At 61.0% G+C, this 23,183-nt stretch overlaps 1 protein-coding gene across 7 annotated transcripts; it reads right to left on the reverse strand.

Moving 5' to 3' along the window:
• Positions 1-3,488: 3,488 nt before the first annotated feature.
• Positions 3,489-22,222, reverse strand: PDGFB (platelet derived growth factor subunit B). Of its 7 annotated transcripts, none has more exons than XM_023631112.2 (7): positions 21,988-22,222; positions 14,058-14,154; positions 11,691-11,780; positions 10,536-10,741; positions 9,044-9,188; positions 5,419-5,566; positions 3,489-5,052 (listed from the first exon to the last, which is right to left on the reverse strand). In XM_023631112.2, the coding sequence occupies exons 1-6, from the start codon at positions 22,048-22,050 to the stop codon at positions 5,442-5,444; spliced, it is 726 nt and encodes a 241-aa protein (XP_023486880.1). In that variant the 5' UTR covers positions 22,051-22,222; the 3' UTR covers positions 3,489-5,052; positions 5,419-5,441. The 7 variants fall into 7 exon arrangements, with proteins under 7 accessions (XP_023486880.1, XP_023486879.1, XP_070110649.1 ...); XM_023631111.2 differs by having other exon boundaries at positions 5,419-5,569; positions 21,988-22,213; XM_070254548.1 differs by lacking the exon at positions 21,988-22,222 and adding an exon at positions 21,494-21,674 and having other exon boundaries at positions 5,419-5,569.
• Positions 22,223-23,183: the final 961 nt, after the last annotated feature.

Here is a 23,183-nt window from a genome sequence, read left to right on the forward strand (position 1 = left end):
CTCCCCAAAAGAGGAAAAAACCTGACGTTCTGTTCCAAGTCGGTGCCATGAATCTCCCCCAACATCCCCCGGGGGACGGTGGCATTTACAGGAGACCTGTGCATGGGGGAGCAGCGGGGCGGTTAGAACCTTGCTGAGTCCTTGTTTCCTCGTCTGCAACAAGAGGACAATAATATCCGCCTGAAAGGATTGTCGGGTTAATTGAGTAGAATAATGGGATGGTGCCCGGACTATAAATGCATGCGTTGGCGGCAGCTGAGCTGTTAACCCCTCTGGGATTCGGTCTCCCTTCATCCATTTGTTTCCGTCTTCACTCCACTGTACTGCGAGCAGCCATTTGCTGGGTGCTGAGAGTTAAAAAATAACAGGTCCGACCACTGAGTGAGGATGCAGCGCGTGCCGGGAGTGGCGCTCGGCCCCCCGTCTCTACCTAAGCGGCAGCTCTGGGGGTCATACAAGGGGAGGAGGCAGCCCTGGGGTGACCTAGCGTGTTCTGTTGCTAAATATGTATTGTTTCTACTGTGGCACCGGCTCCTCAGAAGTTAATAAAATGAGGTGGCAAGTGCAGAGCTTGGGACATGGTGACAGTGACAAAGAGAGAGGGGAGGAAGGTGGCGGATGGCAGGCGGGGTGGGTGGTGCAAGGATGGATGGATGAGCAATGGATGATGGGCAGATGGATGGGTAGGGAATGGATGGATGGGTGAGTGGGTGGATGGATAGATGGATGGGTGGATGGATGGAGGGAGGGAGGGACGGAGGGAGAAGTGTCGATGTGGAGAGATACGACGGCTAATACACTTAGAAGTTTCATTCGACATGATCCCAACGCTCGAGGATCCTTTCCAGTCAAGGAAGATACAACACTAAGCACGGAGCGAGCTAAGCTGTTGCAATATCTTATCTGTAGTTGGTGACACCCTCAGGGCCTGCAGCTTTCCAGGCACACCACAGCGCGTGTGACAAACATCAGCCAGGCGAGCTGCGACTTGGGGCAGACACACTTGATTCCTCCAACAACAGACCTTTATGTTCGCTCACTCAACAGGTGTTTATTGCACACCTACTATGTACCAGGCACTATTCTAGGCTCTGGGGACAGAGTAGTGAACAAAATAACTCCATGTGGAGCTTCTGGGCAGGGGAGGGGGCGACAAGGAGAGATGCACCTGCAGAGCGAGCCAGATGAGGACGGGAACCACGGAATAAACGAGGCGGCGTAAGAGAGGGGGGTCTGGGGGCGAGGGCCTGCTCTTTGGGGAAGGTTGGACAGGGCAGGCCCCACTGGTGGGTTGACAGGTGCAAGGAGGCCCGAGGGACGGGCAGGGGCATCAGGCCGAGATCTGGAAGGAGCCGTGACTTTCCTAGGATCACACAGGGACCACACGGCTGAATCAGGACTGTAACCCAGGTCATGCACAGGTGTTGGGGTTCTGGGGTTCTTGGCGTGACACTAGAAAATAGCGGAAACACAGCAGACAGGGCGTCAGCAGAGGAGGGTGTTGCTGGGACCCGGCTGGCGGAGCAGCTTGATCTGCCTCTCTCCAGGCCTGTTCGCCACCACCTGACCACTCATGTTCGTCTCGAGTCCTTACAACAATCTTGCAGGTATTAAAAGTTCACAGATATTTCACTTTATCCACAGCAAACGTTCCTCACTTTGTTATTTTATGGGGGCAGCCAATGCTAACCCTGCAAAGAGGGCGACAGCTCTGCTCCAGGTGAGGGAGGAGAGCCTCTGGCTGGGGCAGAGAGGGCCGAACGCCCAAGGATTGTGGAAGATAAATGACCAGCCTGGTGGCCACATCATCTCCTTCCCAAAGAGAAGACGGCTATCTATTAAAATTAGGTTCAATTACAAAGGACAGAAAATCCAAAATAAGAGTAGCTCAAACTGAAAGAAATTTCTTCCTTTCTTATGTAAAAACTCCTGAGCTAGGCAGTCAGGTGTCAGAGACCCTGGCCCCGTCCATCTTGCTCCACCAATCTCAGCATTTGGCTTGCGCCACCTCATGGTTCAAGATGGCTGCCTGAGTGCCAGACATCATGTCTGTATTCCAGCCAACAGGGCAGAGAAAGGGATGAAGAAGGGAATGCCTCCTCCCCAGCAGAGGGGTTTCTAGAAGAATGCCGTTTTAGCTTGGTGGTTCTAAGGTCCAGAGAGGGCCCACCAGGTTCCCAGAAGGCCCACAGTCTTGGCCCTGCTGCTGCCTGGGATGGCACTGGAGAGGGTAGAGCTGCAGCTCTGCCTGTCTCCCCGGGCAAGGCCCTGCAGCCATCCAAGGACAAGACAGCTGTTGGCAGCTGCCAAGATGCTCTGTGTGCTGGGCCCTCCCTCTGCCCTCTAATTTCCATCTCCTGGAGGAGCATCCCCTCTCGCTCCCAGCCAGGGCCTTCTCTGAACACGGGGGGTTCGGGGATGGGGCTCCTACAGACAGGGTGGGGCTGCAGGATTAGGAGTCTCTAGGGAAACCACAGCCACCCCGCCCACCACCACGGGTGGACTCCACTCCTCAAGCCCGGGGCTGGGAACCCCAGGATGACCTTAAACCAAATTGCTAAAAGCCCCTGGTAGAGACAGACGCACAGCAGGCGCTCAAGGGGAGTGAAGGAAGGACTCACTCCCCAACTCACTCCGTCAGGAGAGCCCCAATGTCATTCGGTCTAACCTCCGCCGAGTTGTCGCTCAGCTTCCACTTACACACTTCCAGGGATGGGGCACTCACTACTTTCAGAGGCAAAGTGGGTTTAGTTTGAGATCATCCCTATGATGAGTTGGGTTCCCCACCTCCTGGGTTGCCTCCTCAGCCCCAGTCTGCCTGCAAGTGGCACCCGGACCACACTGAGAACCCTTTTTATGGGATGGTACCCAAGTCTTTGCAGGCAAAGGATGGCACAGAACCCTACAGCTGGACCTTGGACGCCACACATCTCCTGGTCATCTTCTCGTGTCACAGACGAGGTTCCGGCCAGAGAGGGGCTGTGATTTGCCCAAGGCCACACAGCCGGCCAAGAGCTGAGCCACGATCAGACCCCAGAGCCAACTTTCAGCCGTGTTCCTTCTAAACCCCACGGCACCTCGTGGACCTCCTTCAGCCTCCCCACAGCGGGACCCCCTCCCACAAGCAGCCCCACCCCACGACGCCGAGGATCTGCTTCCCTCCAGGGAACCTCAGGCTGCAGAACCATCTCTGGTCACTGCCAGTGACAGGCACAGGGCTGGGACCGGAGGGCCGGGCGTCAGGAGCCGCTGCAGGACCAGGACCTCAGAGCCGGTGGCGTGACTGTCACCCGCCCCAGACAGACGCCTCCCTCGGAGCAGCCGGCCCGCGTGCGCGCGCACGCACGTGTGAGCCTGCGTGTGTGCACGGGTGTGCGCCCGCCCGAGCCTCCCGAGCGAGAGGAACGCGTGGCAAGCTGTCGGCAGATGCTGCCAACGCGCAAAAGGGTAACTGTCGCGCGCGACGCCAACAGACAGACCTCCGGGGATTCATTTGGTTGTTTTGTGATTATTTTTTTACAACTTTAAATACGGAATATAAATAAATTTTACATTTAAAAAATAAAAGGAAAGCCCCCAAAAATATAATCACCGACTTTTCAAACTGAAGGAAGCAGATTTGGGAGGGGGGAGGGGCGAGTGCAGCGGGAGGGGGGAAGGGAGGCGGAGCTCAGACCCCACCCCTGGGGCCCCGGATCTTCTCCCTTTGCTCCCCCACTCCCAGCCCAGGAGCTGGTTTCCGGGGAGGAGCCGCCAGAGGCGGAGCTCAAAGGATCTAAGATGGGGGAGCGGGCGGGGGCGCAGGAGCCGCCCCATCCCTTGGAGACGTCCTCTTGGGCTTTTCAAACCTGCCTGGAAGGAGGACTGTTTGAGCTGAGGACTCGGGGAGATGGAGGCCGGATGCACAACAGCGTGCCTCCCCGCCAACACGGGCTCACTCCCGTCCGACCACTCCAAGCCCTGGGCTGGGTCGGGGCACAGGAGTCCACACAGAGTCTTTTTGTGTCAATCAGGGAAAGGATTCCTTTCCTCGAGACATCTGACCTCCATCTGCCGGAAAACTGTCATAATAAATATACACATTGGCCGTGTTTATGGTGTGAACCGTGATCCCTGCATGCAGTGCCCTTGTGCAGTGCACACCCTGCACAACCTTACATGGCAGTCTTGGCTGGGCTGAGATATGATGGGCAGGCCCCCTGCTGCCCTGGCCCCTCATCTTCTGCCTTATGGAGCAGTGACTGGGGTTATGTGGGGCCTCAATGAGGGGTCCAAGAGCCCCTTGGTGGAGCAGACTGAGGGCCAAGAGGAAGATGCAGGGTAGAGGTAGAGAGATGAAACAGAGGAGGAAGTGAAGGGGAGTGGAAGGAGGCGGTGGATGCCCAGGTCACCATCTACATCCACTTCCAGAGCAAACTTCAACTCTTACCCATCTGAGAGGGTGCACGGCCGCCTGGCACTCTGGCCACGGCCGCCCGGAGGAGTCCACATCTTCAAAGATGTCATACGTATGAAAGGAAAGGGAGCCCCTGCGGCAGAGGGGACCCGGCAGAGGGGATGGGCGTGGGCACTGCGGGAGGCTTCCCCAGTCTGTGCTCCGCCACGTGGTCCCAACCACAGGAGGACGAGGAACCCGGCCTGCCTGGGGGTGTTGCCTTCAGAGCCGGCTGGGGGACCGGGCAGCGGAGGCCGCGCCCAGAGATCCTCAGGGCCACGCGCAGGGCTTCGGGCTGGCCCACCGCGCGGGAAGAGAGCCCCTGTCCCCAGACGGTGGCCACGCCAGTCTCTCTTGCACCCTCTTCCGAGGTCCTCGGGGCAGGAGAGGAAGCCAGCGGCAGAGTCCAGGTCCTTCGTTTCCTTCTCGAGCTTCGGGGCCAGACGCTGGAGGCGGCCGAGGGGAGCCCCGCTGGCGGATGGGTGGACGGACGCGGAGGGGTGGGGGAAGCACCATTGGCCGTCCGAATCAGGCATCGAGACAGACGGACGAGGGGACAATATTATGACTCCAAGGACCCCATGGGGGCGATACCACAAATACCATATTAAATAACCCTGTGGGCCAAGCAGAGGACATGGGGAGTCAGAGACAGACTGGGGGGCGTCCCATGCTCACAAGCCCCCCTGGCCGGGGACGGGGAGCCGGGGTCCACCAGCGCCCCTGATTTCCAGCCGGCTCGCTCAGGGCTGGGGGAGCTGAGGGTAGACCTCCCGTTCTCTCGGGGCTGCCACACAGCTGGGCTGGGGTCTCCCAAGCCCCCCGTCACCTGCCCCATGGAAAACAGCGGATAACTGGGGGTGGGGGGGAGCCAGGGTGTGGCTTAGAGGCTGGGTTTTGTATGGAAAAATGCCTCTCCCCCAGCATTTTCCCATACAAGGAAACCCAGGGCGCCGAACCTCAGTCTCCGGCCTGGCCCTCACCTGCCCACTCTCTGCAGATGCCCCTAGGCTCCGAGGGTCTCCTTCAGTGCCTTCTTGTCATGTGTGTGCTTGAACTTCCGGTGCTTCCCCTTGGGGGGCCGGCGGACGCGCACCGTCCGAATGGTCACCCGAGTTTGAGGCGTCTTGGCTGCTGGAGGGAAAAGAAAGGTCTTGTCAGCAGGTGGACGACCACTGTGGAGGGTCTGCCGGCCTCGACCAGGGCCTGCGACAGACCACCCAGATCCTCAGGGCTGAGAGCAGGGGCGGGAGGGAGTCTGCCACCAGACCTCGTGGGTTCAGATCCCAGCTTCTCCACTCACCAGCTGTATGTCGCCCAGGGACAATGCCTGAACCACTCTGTGCCTCAGTTTCCCCATCTGGGAAATGGGAGAAATAAGACCGCCAGTCTCATAGGACTGGGGGAAGGAATAAACAATACGATGCGCAAACACAGAGGGGGGTAGGTTAACAATGGCGTCGAGCTCTTTGTCGGCCCCCCACTGACGGGCCCCTCGACCCTGGCCTGGACTCCCATCTGGAAGCCAATCAAAGCAGGCAGAGGGCCGGCTGCTTCCAGGGTGCGCCTTCAGAAGGCCTGGCAGCTCCCACCTTTGTGCTTTGGGGAGCCCTGTGCCCCCCCCATAAGAAGTCTGGCCACCCTGCTGAGGAGGCCACGTCGGGAGGAGAGGCCTGCACCTCACAGGGAGGGACAGAGGCCCAGCCGTCCCAGCGCCCATCCCGCGACCGGCTACACCCACAAGGGACGCCAGGGGAACCGCCCGGCTGAGCCCAGCCAGCCAGAGGCCCGGGAGACAGAACGAGCGGCCACTGTCCTCGTTAGGCACTAAGTTCCCAGCAGGAGGCCATCAGCCCGCTCTCATTCACTTGTTTCTTATTTCCTCGGCTTGACCCTCGAGTCAGGTCCCCCCCAACCTCTCAGCCCCTTCCAGCCATGTGACAGGGGCCCCTGGGCTTCGGGCCGGAACCACCCCCAGGAGCTGGGACTTCCCGTGGAGGTGCCTGTCTGCCTGCCCTCGCTGTGCAGCAGCGGGCCAGAGCTCGGGCTGCGGCCAGGCCGCCGGGTTCAACGCTGGGCTGTCCCAGGTGTTGGCTGTGTGCTTGGGGGCCAGTCACGTCAACTCTCTGTGCCTCGGTTTCCACATCTTTAAAGCTGAGATGACTGCAGCCCTGGCCTCCCAGGGTTAAGAGATAATACATGGAAACAGCCTACCACACTTGTTTATCCTCACAGCAGGCATAAGGGTCTACATTTAACAGAGGAGGAAACTGAGGCAGACACAAGGATCTGAACCCAGAGATCTGTGTCTGGAGTCCATGCTTTCAGCCACTGGGCTGTGGATCACAGCGCCTGCGAGACCTGTCAGGGTCAGCGCTGATGTCTCTTCTCCTTGGGCCCCTAGGGAGACACCTGGCAGTGACAGCTTCTCTGCCACGCTCAGGGCCTGCCTCTTCCTGGGAGCCCTCCAAGATCTCCGCAGCCCATAGCTGTTTGGGCCAACACTCGACCTCCCACCTCATAGACACCAGCTGCCACGAGGCGGTTACCCCATCTCTGCAAAGGGACGGATTTAGGGACTCAGTTGGGTCCCAGCTCCCCTTCAGGGGAGGACACCCAGGACGGCCACTGAAGGACCCAGGGAGGTTCTGCTCCAGAGACGAGGCCATGAGCAGGACGCTGGGCTGGGCAAAGCCCGACTGGGCTCAAGGTCGTCACGCAGCTCCCGAGCAACCGAGCAGAGATTTGAGCCCAGGAGGTCTGACACTGACCATCACATCACAGGGGCCACACCCCCAAACCTTAGCCCAGGGACGGCTGCCGGGGCGCCCTCCCGCCCCGCCCCGGGCCGGCCGCGACGCTCACACTAAAGTGACGGCTCACACTAAAGTGACAAGAGTTTACAACTCTTCACATCAATCAGGTGACCGTGCAGCACGGGAAACCAGCTCGGAAAACGACAGGAAATAAATGCACGCAAAAGAGCCCCACTCTAAAGATAAAAAGGAATGTCCTTTTTCCTGAATAGAAAAATAGTTCTCCACGTTCACTCGGTCAATAATTCACACCACGTCTGTTGAAGCTGTGACGTGAGCAGCGCCCCAGGGCACCCGTGTCCCCGCTGAGCTCTGAGAGCAGGAGGATGAGGCTCCGGGCGGCCCCGCCTTTGGGGGCTTGTTAACAAGAAGGGCTGGTCAGACCACCTGTCCCCCGAGTAAAGAGAGTTACTGAAAATCAAAACCATCACTTGTGTGATTGTTTTGCTCATCTAATCGAATTAACTCCATGATTCTCCTTTGATCCTTACTGCAAACAATCGAGGGAGGAAAGGGAGCAGGACACTGTCTAAAGAAACCAGAATTAGACGTTACAAAACCTGGCTTCTGGGCTAGGCTTTGCCGCCGTGCAACCGCCAGTAAGTCCCTTAACCTCTCTGTGCTCCCATTAATAACACTGAAGGATTCACTTGCAAGGTCATCTCTCTGGTCTATTCCAGCTCTAAAATTTTAAAATCCCACCCCCCCCCCCCCCAAAAAAAAGATGAGGGAGGTAAGAGCCAGTGACAGCCGTCAGGGGAGGGAAAAGCTAAGAAGAGAACTTCAGGACACCTGGGTTCCAGCTATAGCCCTGCCTGGGATTGGCTGTGTGACCCTTGGCTAAGACCTCAGCCTCTCTGGGCCTCAGGGCACCTCCTCTGTAAAATGTGGAGGAGGCAACTGGACCAGACCATTCTTTCGGTCCCTTTCAACTCTTTAAGTCAAACTAAGCCCCTGAAATTGTGAATTCACGAAATCCAGGGAGAGGAACAGAACCCCGGTTCCACTTATCCATCTGATATCCTGTCTGTCACATCCCTGCTGTGTGGCTGCCCAGCCTTTAGTTGCACACCTCCAGCAACAGGGATCTCACTACCTCCCGCACAGACAATTCCATCTTGAACCCCTGACTGATCACCAGCTTCTGCATATGTGGAGTTAGAATCTCTCTCTGATGACTCTCCCCACGGGTCCTAATTCCCCCACCAAGGCTGCAAGCAATTGGTTTGATTTCTCATCCCCAGGACAAGCTGTCAAATATCTGAAGACCATGTATGTGGGGTCTTCTCTTATCCAGGCCCCAGTTCCTCCCACCATCTCATGCACTCACTCAACAAAGTAGGGGCTGTGGAGCAAGACTGGGATGGAGGCTGCTCTGGACGGGGTGGTCGGGGTGGACCTCTCAGAGGAGGGGGCTTCTAAGCTGAGACCCAAATGAAGAGAAGGAGCTAGGCTTGTGAAGAGCTGGGAAGTGAATGTCAGCCAGAGTGGCATGTGCCAAGGCCCTGAGGCAGACATTTATTTGGGCATTCAAGGCCAACCTGGCTGGGGCGGCATAAGTGACGGGGATTGGTTGGCAGTAAGGCCAGAGGGCCAACCGCGGGCTGCATCCTCACAGGGCCTTGCAGGCAGGGGAGGAATCTGGATTGTTCTCAGAGAGATGGGAAGCTTCAGATGAACTTAGCCAGGGGCATGCCTGAGTCACTTTCCCCTGCCTGCTCATAAAAGCTGCCACATGAGAAGGGGGCTGCCCGACTGAGCAATTCAGAGGCAGCCCCTGACCCGTGGTTACCTCGCTGCTCCTGGGAACTCCCGGGGTTTCGGGTCACGGGTCGTGCGGCCCCCACCGTCTCACACTTGCAGGCCAGGTGGTCTTCCAGAGTCACTGTGGCCTTCTTGAATGTCGGCTTCTTCCGCACGATCTCGATCTTTCTCACCTGGAGGACAGACCCACCAGCATCCCTCTGTGAGGCCACAGGGGCAGCCGGGGAGCCCGCCCCTGCTCTTCCACCCCGGTGTCCCCGGCCTTGATCTTTCCTCGAAAGCCCGGACAGCCACACAGCAGACAATTTGGCCCAAACAATAGCAGGACCTTGCCCTCTGCCCTTCTTGTAGCTTTTCCATCAAAACAAGCCCTCCTGACCCAGCCTCCGGCTTTGCCGCAGCCCCCCTCAGTGCCCCCAGAGAGGGAGAAAGGCATTTCCGGGTTGAGCATGGAGCCTGTACTGTCCTCATTCCAGGAGCGCCAGCCAAGGTCAGGGGCTGGGCAGAGGCGGAGAGGGTTGTCTGGAAGGAAGTGGGGGGAGGCGGTATCCAGGAGGGAGGCGGGAAGGGGAGCCAGCTGTCAGGTATCCATCCACAGCGCTGGCCGCCTTGGGCACAGGCAATACCATGGCAGTGGGTGGTAGTAGGAGTGACATTTGTAATCTCGGGCCCGGGGCCCAGGCCCTGGGGGGAAGGTGGGCACGAGGAAAGCCACGGCCGGCTGCAGGGCAGGGGCGCATGGCGAAGGCGCAGAGCATCTGGCAAAAGCGGGTGCCAAGCCTGTGCGTGCCCACCGCCCCACAGCGCGGGCCACCCTGAGCTGATGCTTGAGCCAGGCGGGCCCACCCAGGGGTGCAGAAACCTTCCCACATGATCAGAAGGCAGCTGAGGCTTCTCCGGCCCCAGCCTGCCCGGCGCGAGACAGGGGGCTCCCGGGACAGTCTCTACTCTGAAACATCCTGTGAGTCACAGTGTGTACCCGAAATTTCCAGAAAAGAGGCAGGATTCAGCATTCTGACTGTACCGGGGCTGCCCCAGCAAGGGCAGCGTCTGTCCCTAGAGGGTCTCTACCCTCTTTGTTAAAGGCACAGCTTGTCAAAAGAAATGCACAGGCGGCAAAGACACAGGGCCACCTAACCCAGCCATTCTCTGTGGAATGGAGAAAACAGGGGCGAGCTCTGGGGGCACCAAGCAGCTGCCCAGAACATCCTGAGGGTCCTGCGAAAGTCTGCAGACCTGTCTCTTCAGGGGCATTTTGGGATTTTATCCTTGTAAAGAAGGAAGCAGTGTCCTTTACAACGTCCCCCACCCAGCCCTGCCTGGGGGTCTGTCTGTGGCTTTGGTGACAGCGATTGGGGCAGCCTCCGAGGACTGAGGGTGGCCTCGGCGCACCTGTCCGGAGGGAGCTTCCCAGGGCGGGCCTCCCTGGACAGAGCCCAGGGCCAGCCAGGAAGCCTTCTGACCCGCGGAAGCCGCGGGGACCCGCCCCAGAGGCCGGCGGCGGCCGTGGGCCTGCGCACCTGCACGGGCCGCAGCTGCACCTGGGTGGGCCGGCACTGCACGTGGCGGTTGTTGCAGCAGCCGGAGCAGCGCTGGACCTCCACGCAGGGCGGCCACACCAGGAAGTTGGCGTTGGTGCGGTCGATGAGGCGCCGGGAGATCTCGAACACCTCGGTGCGAGTCTTGCACTCGGCGATCATGGCTGGCTCGGCAACGGCCAGGGAACCTGAGGGAGGGAGACCTCCGTCAGGAGGGGGCCTGCCCGGAGGCCCCACCGGCAGGAGAGCCCAGCGGGGCACCTCTGGGACTGCTCTCCCTCGATTCCCGCCTCCTCCAGCCCTGGGGTGGGGGTTTCGAGCCCTGGCTGTTATCAGCCGTGGAACTTGGGCAGGTGCTGGTGAGCTCGAAGCCTCAGTTTCCCCATGTGCAAAATGGGCATGCTGAGATCTACACCTCAGAACCAGCATGAGAATCACGCGAGACCATTTAGAATACATCCTGTCTGGTCACCGCTCTCCCATTGCTGTTTCACACTGTCCTCCAGTCTTGCATGACTGACTTAGCCGCCCAAATCCACAGAGTGAGGAGTGGCACTCAGGCCCCTCACCGTCACCTGGGTCCCCCAGCCACTGTCTACAGTGGGGACTGCAGGTGGGTAGAGAGCGGGAGGGGCTTGGATGGAGACTCACCCGCCCTTGGAAGGTTCCCAGAGACATAGTGATGGACATTCTCCTTTTGGTCTCAGCGACAGAGCAGGAGGCAGGGCCCAGGCCGCAGCCCTTAGCCACAGCAGAGACACGCAGCCCACCAGGGTGGCACTGGGTTCAAGTAACAATGGCTTTAGGGATCCCAGCCCTCCCACTTACTAGCTGTGTGACTTCAGCTACTTCTTTACCCTCTCTGGGCCCGTTTCTAACTCTATATAAAACTCTGTAAAATAATATCTACCTCCAAGGCTGAAGTAATCAATAAACGAGCTTAAAGGCACTGTAATTAGAAAACTGTGTTTTGGGGCGTGATGACTCCACTCCTCACTATGTGGGATCGAAGGATACAGGGTAACTTCCTTAGCTCAGCCCAGTCCTGAGTGTCGGGAGCCTCAGCTGGCTGTACGCCCGGGCTCGCCGTCCCCAGCTCCCACCCCAGAGGGGCCACTCTCCTCACCCCAGTCTCACCTAGGCTCCTTCTCCCGCGGGATAAGCTGTCCGGCTCGCCTCCAGCATGGGACCGCGTCAGATTCAGGTCCAGCTCGGCCCCGTCTTCATCTGCAAGAGAAGGCAGGGTCAGTACATTCTCATAACCGCTGGCTGGCCCGACCACGGGGCGGGGGGGGCTCCGATGGGGGCTCTGGGCAGGCAGGAGGATCACCTCTCGCCACCCCCCATGGTACCCCACTCCAGAAAACAGGCTCCCCTCCTGGCTCCCTGTAAACCCAAGGGTCCCAGCTCTGAGCAGCGGCCCTCCCGGCAAACCCCAGGGTGGCCACGGGGCTCAGCAGGTGGTGGGGCCCTGACTGCATCCCGGGGGGGCCTTCAGCCCCACTCTGGGCTCTTCGGCCACATTCTTGGACAGAACCCATGTCAATGGAGTTAAAAATAACCCATCCCCTTTGCTACTGTAAGCGAACCCTCCTCGGCCTCCAGGGCAGGGCGAGGACCAGAGCTCGAAGGCCAGTTTCCAGTGCCCCTCCGCCCAGCGTTCCCATAGGAAGTGCTGAATGGAGAAATTCCCAGAATCCCCAGGAGGGACCAGCATGCCCTGGACACAGCCCCTCCGGAGCCCCGGACAATGGCCCAGTTGGGCGGGAGAGGGGGAGGGCGGGAGAGGGATGGGGGTGGGGGCTGTGGGGAGGCAGGGCCTGCTGGGATGGGGGGGCCCTCGCCCCGCGTCCTCCTAGGCCTCCATCCCTCTCCGCTCCATCTCTCCTCGCCCTTCTCTTCCTGTCTCTCCCCCTACAACCTTTGCCCCGTGTCAGGCCCTAAGTTGTCCGTTTATTCCTGAGGTCACAAACCACAGCCCCTCTCTAGCCTGGGCTCCCCATCTCAGGTGGTCAGCACTCCTTGGAGGCATCCCCTTCTCTCTAGAGAGGGCGCCAGAAGCTGCGGTGGGAGGCGAGAGTTAGAGAGGAGGACAGAGCTGCTCGCTGAATCGTGGGCAGCCCCTTCTCTCCGGGATGGCTGAAGAGCAGGCACATCAGCTGAGGACGTGGAGGACAAGTTCCTGCCCGCTCCACGCAGCCCGTCGAGGCTCACGCTGTCTCCCCAGCCCACTGCCCACCCACCCCACCCCCACCCAGTGACGAAGCTCCTGCTCATCCGGGCCCGGCTCCCAGGGGTCCCGTTTGGAGGAGACCATCCTGAACTGGTGCCTTTCGGTCTGGCCTACTGCTCCCACATCAGCACGTCTGTCTGTCCCTCCCTCTCCCTTCCTTTCTCCCTGCCATCTCTGGAATGTCCCTGGTGAGGAGGAGATGGGGAAAAGATGTGCTTTGTGGAAAGGTTAAGTTGATTAGGAAAAAAATAGCCACATGGTTGCCTCGGAACAGGCCTGCTATTGAAAACCTCGTCTCCAAGATTCCGACCCCCACCCGGGGTGTGGAGGGGCTGTCCGAAGGTGGGGGCCAAGGGCCTTGGAAAGAAACAGCAGAAAGGCTAAATTTGGAAGTTGCCCCATTGTGTTGGCCAGGGCTGGTCAGTCGGGCATAGGGTGGGGGGTGTGGGAGATGTGGGGTGGGGGGCCTGGCGAACAATAGGTGGGCCCAGCTGGGGCCCCCTCCTGCCTGCCCCACCAGCTCCCGGCAGAGGCGGGCGTGAAAGGCCCCGGGAATGCTTTTGAGAGGCAGCCAGGGGCCCAATGGGAGAGAAACAAAGGCAGGAAATGCTGTCCCCCGTAGATAGCAGTCTGGGCAAGGATTACAAAGTGACAGAGACAAAACCCCAGAGGGAAGGGGAGCTGGGGTGCAGGGGGGGTGCTGACCAGGGCTCCGGGGAACAGGCCAGAGGTTAGAATAGAATGGAATTTGCTCTGAAGACAGCGTTTATAAATACATTCCTGACCCAGCCCGCCAGCCCCGCCACGTGTGTGTCACCAAGCACGTGCCCATTCTCTGAGCGAGCTCTCGGGATGGGCAGGGCTGCCCACTAGTCGAGGCCAGGTGTCCCTGGGAGACCTTGCAGACCGGGCCCTTGGCCAGACGGGCAGGGAGGTGGCTCCTGCAGCAGCACCCTCCCCGACTGGGTCTACACCTGGATATACACTCAGCAGGGCCCTGGGCGCCTCCCCCTGCCCCCCTCCTCCTGCACCCCACCCTCTGCACTGAGCCAGAGCCACATGTGGGTGCTTCTCCTGCCACACCCCAGGTCCCAGGTACCAACCCGTCCTCTTACTCAGCCCCGCCCTGGGCAGGTGTGGCCGCGCCCTCCTGGGCTGCTGTGGGCCTCTGTTCTCTGGATGTCGAGGAAGTGGGGATGCCCCTGACCCTGCCCCTGCGGCTCCCGAGGACTTAGTGGAGTGTCAGAGCAACGGACGAGGCTTCCATTTACCTACGGAGTCTCCGTGCAGCAGGCGCTGGAGGTCATCGAAGGAGCGGATCGAGTGGTCGCTCAGCATCTCGTAGAGCTCCTCAGGAATGGGGTCCCCCTGCCAGGCAGACACCGGGGGGCCACGTGAGCTCAGAGTGAGGGCTTTCCAGTTGAGGCCCTCTTGCCCCAACACACACACTCCCTCCTATGGAAAGTTCCCGAGGGCCCCTCGGCCATGGGCAAATGGACAGTCAGGCTGGGGGCAGGCAAGGGGCAGATCCCAGGCCTGACAACCAGGAGCACGAAGGCCTGGGGGCCAGAACCTGCCACAGCCTCTAAGACCCAGCTTGGATGCTGCACCCCCCACCCCAAAACGGAAACCCAGCATGCTTCGCGTTAGACTTGATCGTGTGCGTCCGTCTCCCCATCACACTACTGGCTCCGGGCGGCTCCCCCAGCCTCCTCCTCGCTGCTTCCCCTCCACCCCTCCCAGCTAACGCCAGCCAGCATTTGTCAGGGGAGAAATTATTATCCCCATTTTACACAGAGGCTCAAATAGGTGACATTCTTTGTCAGAGTCCCAAGCTGATGATCACAGAAGCCGCATCCAAACCCAGGCCTTTCTGACGGCAGAGCCCGTACCCCAGCCTCCTGGGCAAGCGAGGCGGCTAGCAAATGCTCACAGAGTCGGATGGTCTCAGGAGGCCACGTGTACTGGTGATGTCTACTTAGTCTCTCGCTCAAAAGAGGAGAGAAGGGAACCCTCAGATGTGACTGGGAGACCCGAAAGTTTACCCACGCCCCATGCCCAACCAAACCCTATTTTTAGAGGCCCCCTGGCCTCTTACCAAAACACTTGAAACTGAATAAGCACTTTAACAGGCCCCACTCAGAGCCCGGCTTCCTCCAGGGAAACCACAGGTCCCACAATGACACGACATGAGCCCGATAGGAACGTCACAGTCACGTCCCCCACGGTCCAGGGAGACCCGAGCGGCTGACGCCAGAGGCCCTGAGAAAGAGGTGAGGGCAGACGACAGACAGGCGAAGAAGTACCATCCACCCACCCAGCACCTCAGGGCAGGGAAAGGCACGAGATGCTGCTGTGTGTCCGGACTCACACCCATGGAAACACACACTGGCACACACGCACAGCGTTGGCACGGTCCTGTGGAAGGAGCCCCGGAGAGGGCGTCAGCAGACCTGGCTCACTACTGTTGAATCTTGGGTTGAACCACTCCGTGCCTCGGTTTCCCTGGATTAAGAAGGGAGGGGCTCCTGCTCCCACTGGTTCACTGCTCCAAGAACTGGAGTCCTCGGCTGAGCCCAGGCACCCTGCCCGCCGGGGAGGGAGGCATCTCGCTGCGTGGCCGCCCCAGGGGCTCTCCCCAGAAGCTCCATCGGGAGCCTGGGGGTTGATCAGTTTCTAGCCTCCCCCAAAGCCCCACTTCCTCAATGCTCATCATGGAGTGGGAACGCCTCCTCCAGGGCACCACCATGTCCAGCTCCGGGCACCCAAGTAGGCCCTGGAGCCAGAAGACCACGGGTGAAGGGGAGACATGATCGCTTTTAAAACGAATTCCTTGAAACCCCTGAACCCCGCTGCTTCGTTTGAATGTGGAGTTTACAATCCTGCCCGGTGTCTGATGGGAGGTTCAGGCAGGGGAGGGTGGGGGCCGAGCAGTCAGCCTGGTGGGAGTCAGGGTCTTTCCTTCAGGGTCCAGGCTGCACAGCCAGGAGTGGGGGGCTGTGTGTGCAAGACGGGGGAGGGCCGTTGGCCTCGCTGCCCCTCCCTTTCTTCCCCCCACCAAGGAGACCATGCCTTCGGTGGTCTCCCAACATGGACCCCGGACCCAGCCCACAGAACAGAAGGCAGGTGGCAGGTGTCCAGGTAAGACCAGGGCCGGCCGCTCCCCTGGGGGTTTTGTCAACCCCAGAACCGGTCCTAAGAGCTGGAGTCCATCCTCGTACCGCTACTAACCGCCCTGTGACCTCAGACTGGGCACTGCCCCTCTCTGGTCCTGGCATTACCTGTGAATCAAGGGGCTTGAAGAACATTTGACTCGATTCTAAGTCTGCCTGGGGGTGGCAGGAGAGGCAGCAGAGGAGAGCCAGGGTGGGGGCGTCCAGCCAGGTCTCCCAGGCTATTTGTGGACTAATGATTCAATGAACCCGCCCCCCCAGAGAGGGGCCCGAAGGCCCAGTACCAAATGGCACACAGCACTGGTGCCAGGACTTCCTTGCCCACTGGAGAGCTGGCTGCAGCTGCCAGCCACGGCAGAACAGGCAGACCCCCAGTCAGGCCTGGCGGATGCCCGGGCCGGCCAATGACTCAAGGGAGATGGCGTCTTAGGGAAACAAACTCAACACTCCAAGGCAGAGTGGGGAGGAGCCCAGGAGAGAGACTGGGAAGGTGGGAGACGCACAGAGTAGGTGCTCAGTGAATACTGACAAAATGCATGAAGGAGTCTACCCTTCTCCAGAGGGGGTTCTCTCCAGGATGGTTCGCCCACCTCCTCCACCAGGAGGGCCACCTGGGATATCCTCCCAACCCCCCTCTTAAGAGCCCACTTTATTCTAAGCAGAGAAGCCATCCTGTGAATGCTTCTGGTAACTTGGCCACTGGACGCCCAGAAGTCACTCAGAGCGCCTGGATTTGGTAAGAATCCCACAGCCCACTTTTGCAAAGTGCTGACTACGAGCCAGGCAGAGCCAAAGGCTGGACTAACTACCAGTCCTAGAGGCTGGCACTATTTTTACCCCCATCTTCCAGAGGCGGAAACTGAGGCTCAGGAAAATTAAGTAAATGGCCACAGGTCTACTCGACTAGTAAGTAGCCAAGCCAGGTCCCTCCCTCTCCCAGCCCACAGTGGAGCTTCCGGCCTCCCCTCTCCTCGGTCATCTTCAGTTCCTGTCGGCTCTTGACCCCTGTGGCATGTCAGAGAGCAGTGGTTCTCAACCAGGGGTCCCCAGGGGACAGGGGCCACGTCTGGAGGCACTTTCGGTGGTCACAACTAGAGAAGCGCTACTGGCATCTAGCAGGTGGAGGGTGGCAATGATGCGCAGCACCCTCCTATACACAGGATGGCCGTCCACAGTCAAGAGTTATCTGGCCCCAAATGTCAACGGGGCAGAGGATGAGAAACTGTGGCACGTGCAGGAGCAAGGGCTTCAGCTGCCAAGGAAACCTGAATTCTTGGAGTAAGTCTTTGAACAATCTAAAATCTCAGCTTCTTTATCTTTTAAACCGTGCTAATAATACCTCACCTGGGGTCATGGGGAGGGGTAACCACCCAGCAGAGCAGCCAGCAAATAACGGGTACTTAACTGAGCTGTCGCCATGATCACCACTCACTCCTTCAGTGTGGCTCCTGTGAGGTAGCACGCAGGCCCAGGCCAGCAGTGCAGGACATTTTTGAGGATGACAATGGGTGAGTGGAGAGCTGCCTGCCCAGGGACGAGTGTCTGGCTTTGCATTATGCCCTGTGCGGGGCCACAGGAAACGGCACCCTAGCCCACACTGGCATTGCCCGGGGCCGCGTGGGCTGGCGGGTCCCTTCCTGGCCGGGGGTGGGTGAGGGATGGGGATTCAGCCTGTGGTCAGCTCCAGGAGACAGTGCCCTGAGGGAGATTCATGGGCACCTGCTTGGGGTCAGAGGCGCTTCTTGGTGTAGGAGGGTGAGCAGCCCACAGCCCAGTTTTCCTGGTTCTAGAAGCCTCTTTAGGTGGGCACCTCCCCTCGGAGAATCCCGGGAGAGTCTCCCACCTCCTCCACGAGGAACTGCCGGGGAAAGGAGGCCTGGCACCCTGAGGAAGCTGCCCCGGATCTCAGGCCTGGGTTCCTGGCAGGGCGAGGGTGTGGCAAGAAGGCAGCTGGGGCGCAGCCAGCCCAGAGAGCCAAGGCAAACAGCCTCCTCCCCCAGCCCGCCCCCAACGCCAGCTGCGGGAGGGAGGGCGGGCACGAGCCAGCGTGAGGCCAGGTGAATTACCTGCTCCCAACCAGGCTGGCAGATCAAAGGGGCTGGGACCCCACCCTCCGCCTGGGCCCCGTGCACACACACATGCACACTTCCCCAGCCCGCCTGCCATTCCGCTCAGGGAGATGACACAGGCTCGGCCCCAGCAACCAGGGGCGTTGTCAGTGGCTGGCAGAGGGAGAGGCCACAAGGCCTCAGAGCACCCGCCTGCCTGACAGTCTCAGGCCTGACTTACATTCAGTGCCAAAGCCAAGCCCTTTGAAGGAGCCTTCTCTGGGCAGACCACAGAAGCCTTTTAGAACCAGACTTTCCCACCTAGATTGCCCTTTCTTATTGCTCCTGGGACCCGCCCCTCCTCCACTCTTCCTTCATATTAGCCCTGTCCCCCTCACTGGGCTCCCCACCGCAGCCATTACAATCCTGGCAGCCCCTTGCAATCACTGGCCCCACCCCACCCCCCAACCCAACTCTCAGCATGGGGTGGGGCCCAGGAATCTGCATTTTCAAGAGGCCAAGTCATTCTGCTTCTCTTGGGGAACTCTGTGCGAACCCAACCTGCTCATTTTTTTAGGTGGCAGAAACAGGCCCAGCTCAAGATACGCAGAAGCTTTGCAATTGGATTTTCCTTCTGTTCCTTCCCCTCCCTCCTGTCCCATCTTGGCAGCCCAAGTCCCAAGTCATGGAAGTGAAGACACGCTTGTCTCTCAAGGTTGGGGGGCCTCGGAGGCAGGTGCCTGTGGGCGGGCAGTGTGGCCACGCTGGGCTACCCTTGGAGTGAGGATTAAATGAGGCCGTGTTTATGAAGGTCTTAGGAAGCGCCAGATACGTGTCTGGTCATCCCCCGCCCAGGGCTCACTACCCTTTCCACAAATTTTTACAGACACCACGTGCCAGGCACCGTTCTAAGCACGGGAGACAGTGGGGACCAACACAAAAGCTCCCCAGCAGAGACCACACTCCAGCGAGGAAAAGCAGATAATAAACAACTAAATAAACCAGAAAATGAAAGCAGCTGTCCTAGAAGGGACATTTCAATGGGGGGTGAGGGAAGACTTTCAGAGGGACTTACGAGGCCCGAGGCAAACGTCCCTTTACCACTCCTGCTCAATCAATTTCTCTCTCTCACACACACACACGCTGTTCCCAGGTCTTGCACCCGAGCCTTTAAGTTCTGATTGATCCTAACCTTGCACACGCTTCCAGGGCTGGGAGAGTCCGGCAGGTGGGTTTCCCACCCCTAAGGCCATCAGCAAACCATAAGGAATCTGGGTGCTGAAGGGCTGCAAGGCCCCGTCCCTCCTTCCTGGCAGAAGGGTGCTGAGGCCAGAGGCATCACATGACAGCAAGAGTCACCCTCCCGGAAACCAGCTCAGCTGACGGAGATGGGATCTCACAGGCCTCGGGCGACCCTCAGCCCTCCATCTCAGCTGCTGAGGCCGCCACCTGAGGCTCAGTCCAAGCTCGCCCGGGACATGGTCAGCCCCAAGGCCACCTCCACCAGCAAGCTCTCCCACAGTCTCTGCTCCTGGACTGGCCCCCGAGGCCATAGGTCTTCCCTTTAGGTCTCCTTCCTTGAGGCATGCTCAGGCTTAGCACGAAAGTGCTTCATAAACTGCAAAGTGCCACACAACCCCGGGTTCCTGAGGGCCCTGTGTTCAAGGATGCTGTGATTAACTGAGGAGAAAGGCACCAGCTTCTGTGCCCCAGCCTCCCCTCCAAACGCACACACCCATGCAGTTGTGGAAAAGGAGGAGGAGGTGCTGGCTGAAGCTGGAAATGGTTAACAGCAGGCCTGGGAAAGCCTTATCCAGCTGTCCCCCAGCCTCTCCAGAGCACGCTGGCATCAGCAAAGAGGCCAGAACAGTCCGGGTGGGAGCCCGCTCGCTCGGCGGCTCAGGGTCCTCCAGTCTTGGAGGTTCAAAGAAGGGCCCGTTGGAAGATAGAAATGTTCTGGACATGACAGCGCCCCCCAGGCACATCAACACCATTTTCGGCCACATGGGGGTGGCTGGAAAAAAAGCAATCACAGAGGCTAATGCTGGAGGTGCGTGGAGCTGACCAGACCAGGCAAAGAAAAGCGGGACCGTGACCTGATGGGAGGGCCGGGGTTCCCCTTCCCTCATAGGACCCAGGAAGGAAATGGGGTCGCTACAGAGGTGGTGAGGTTCCAGGGCCCACGGTGAGCCCACCTGTTGCGCGGGGGCGAGCACCTGGCGCGCTGCGTGTAGAGGAGCCGTGCATGCCTGTGTGCGTGCGTGGGTGTGCGCGCACGTGTGCTCAGGCCGCGTATGCGGAGGCCATGCGTGCATGTGTGTGCGGTGCGCGCGCGTGTGCCCCGCGTGTGCACGGGCGTGGCGGCGGCGAGCGCGCGACCCGGCCGCGGTAGTGCGTGCCCGTCGCTCTGCGCGCCCGCCCGCCCGCCGGAGCGCAGCATCGCCTCCGGCCAACAGTGTGCATGCGTGGGGTGAGTGAGCGAGTCGGGGGGCCGGGCGGGGTGGGCTGCGGAGAGCAGCGGCGGGGGCGCCGCCGTTCCCAGGACGCCCTGGCACCGGGCCCAGCCCCCAGGCTCCGCGGCGAGGCGAGGCGGCAGCTGGGGCCGGCCGGCGCCCCCCTCCCCAACAGCTGGCCGCGGCCCGGGGGGCTGCAGGAGAGGAGAGGAGGGGGCGTCGGGAGGGGCCTGCAGGCTGCCAGGCCGAGCCGTGCGTCCTCCCTACCGGGTGTGGGACGCCGGGACGCCGGGGGTGGCCGCGGAAGGGCGGGGCCCCCGGGCGGGCGGCCGGCGGCCCTCGAGGAGCCCCGAGAACAAAAGGAGACGGCGACGGCTCCTCCGTGGTCAAAACAACCTGCGCTGGCGGCGGCCCAAGGCCCGGCCGCGGCCTCGGAGCCCTTCAGCTTAACCCCTTCGCCGCCGTCGCCGCCGCCTCCCTGCACCTCGCTGGAGGCCGAGAGCGGCCGGCCCTCCCTGGGAGCGGGCGAGGTGCGGGATCCTGGCCGCGGCCGAGTGGCGGCGGGACGGCACCCAGGCACGCCGCGCTCCCCGCTGCCCTCTCCTCCCTCCACCTCGCGCCTCCTCCCTGCCCCGCCCCCTTTCCCACCTGGATTCCGGGTAGACTTGCCAACTCACTGCTACGTGAGGCTGGGAGGGGTGGGGGCGCTGATCCGACCTGATCGCTCCCGCAGACGTTTTTACACCCCACCACCTTGCAGCTAGGCTTTTACAGGCGGCGCGCTCCGCACCCTGCAAGCGGGGGAGAGACGCGCTTCCTCTCGCAGGGCGCGGGCGCAGGTCTGGCGGGGCCTCCCGCACACACAGCCCCGGGGGCTGGATTTCCTAAGAACCCCCACTCCTCTCCTAATCCCGAACGCCCGAAACCTCTCTCTCGCCGCCCCCGCCCCCCGCGCGCCCAAGACACATGCTGCTCCTGGACTGCGCCTGGCGCTGGGCATGCCCTGCACGGGCCAGAGGGCGACCACCCCTACCGGGAGCAGGAGCCAAGGTGGGACGCAAACCTCCGCCGGGGGTTAGCGTGGCTGACCCCGGTGCGCGAGCTCGCGCCTCCCGTGCAAGCCGGCTCCTGCACAGAATCTAAGCTGGAACCCAAGTGGGCTCTGGGGGACGCGCAGCCTTCTGCACCCTCGGCACCACCCCACCCCCTCTCCCTTCGGCCGGGAGGGGTTTATTCTCGGGTTCCTGAGGGGTGGGGGACAGGACCATACACACCCTCCGCCGACGCTTAAGGGCTCAGAGATCTAGGATCGCCCATGGGAAAGAAAGCCACAGCTGCCCCCTCCCCGTAGAGCCTGGCACCTCCCGGACCTCACGTCCCAACCCTCGGAGGTCACCTAGTGCCCGGCGCCAGGCCCAAGGGCTGCAAGGGTCCAAAGTTCACTGCAGGGAGAGGAGGGGGCAGTCAGAGGGTGGGGATAGGGGTAACGAATGAAGCGAATCAGCCCCAGTCGCCGTCGCAACTCACCTCGGCGCTGACCAGACGCAGGTAGCAGCAGAGAGACAGGAAGAGCGCCCAGCAACGATTCATGCCGACTCCGGGCCCGGCCCCGCGGGGCCCCGGACGCGTGGACCGAGCGCGCCGCCCCCGCGGCCAGGGCGGGGGGCGGGGGCTGGGGAGGGAGGTGGGCTAGGCTCGGGTCTGCGGCGATCAGGCGCTCTGGCCGCTGCAGCCGCCGCCGCGGCTCACCCGCATGGCCCCCGGGCGCCGCCGCCCCCGGCCCCGGCTCCGTCGTTGGGGGGCTAGGGAGGGCCTGGGCGCGGGACGAGGGTCTGAGGCCGCTACCTGGGCGGATCCCGAGCCCGAGCGAGCATCCACGGCCGGGGGGCTGCGTCGCGAACCAGCCGAGGCGTCTAGCCGTGTGGGGGCGCCCAGGGGACTCCAACCTCCAAGAGGAAAAAGAACACGGCAGTCGATGGTTCGTCTTCACTCGCCGGCTAAAGGCGTTTTCCTCTGCCTGCCGGCTTAGCTTTTTTGCAACATTTTCTGGAAAGGCCCCCGAAGTCGGAAAGCCCAGAGCTGGGCACCTCAAAGCCAAAGTCTCCCCCAAAAAACTTTTTTCCAAGTTGGCTTTGCAGCGGCGGCCCGTGTACCCGGGCAGAGAGAGGTGCAAACTCCCGCCCGGGCCGAGGGGGGGGGCCGGAGCGTGTGCGCCCTGGCGCGGGGCCCGGGCGGCGGGCACGGCTGCTCCGCGCGCGCGGCGTGCCCGCTGCGCGCTGGGCCGGGCGCGGCAGACAGGTGGACGCGGCGCGAGTCCGTCGGTCTGTCTGCTCGCCGGCTCGCCGCTCTGGGCGTCCTCTGCGGGCTGCGGGCTGCGAGCTGCGGCTGCTCCGGCTTTCTCTTTGCAACGAGGCTGGAGGGTGGGCTTTTTTTTCCTTTTTGCGCGTGTGTGTATGTGTGTGTGCGCGAAATATCTCAATCTCGGGAATGAAAGATGGGCGCTGGCGGCCGGACGGGAGCCCTCAGGGAGGCAGCGGGGGAGGCTGCGGGCGCAGAGGCAGGCGGGCTGCTCCCGGCGGCAGGAGAAGTTGCACGCTTTCAGCTGTTCCGGCCTTTATAAAGGAGAAGGGAGAGTGCGGGAGGTGGGTGGAGACTGCCTTTCCTCTTCTGGCCGAGAGTCAGCCCCGGGAGGGGGGGCGGGAGCTCAGGGAGGTTCCTGAGGC

The sequence above is a fragment of the Equus caballus genome, chromosome 28 (assembly GCF_041296265.1).
Source record: "Equus caballus isolate H_3958 breed thoroughbred chromosome 28, TB-T2T, whole genome shotgun sequence".
In the NCBI taxonomy this organism is placed as follows: domain Eukaryota; kingdom Metazoa; phylum Chordata; class Mammalia; order Perissodactyla; family Equidae; genus Equus; species Equus caballus.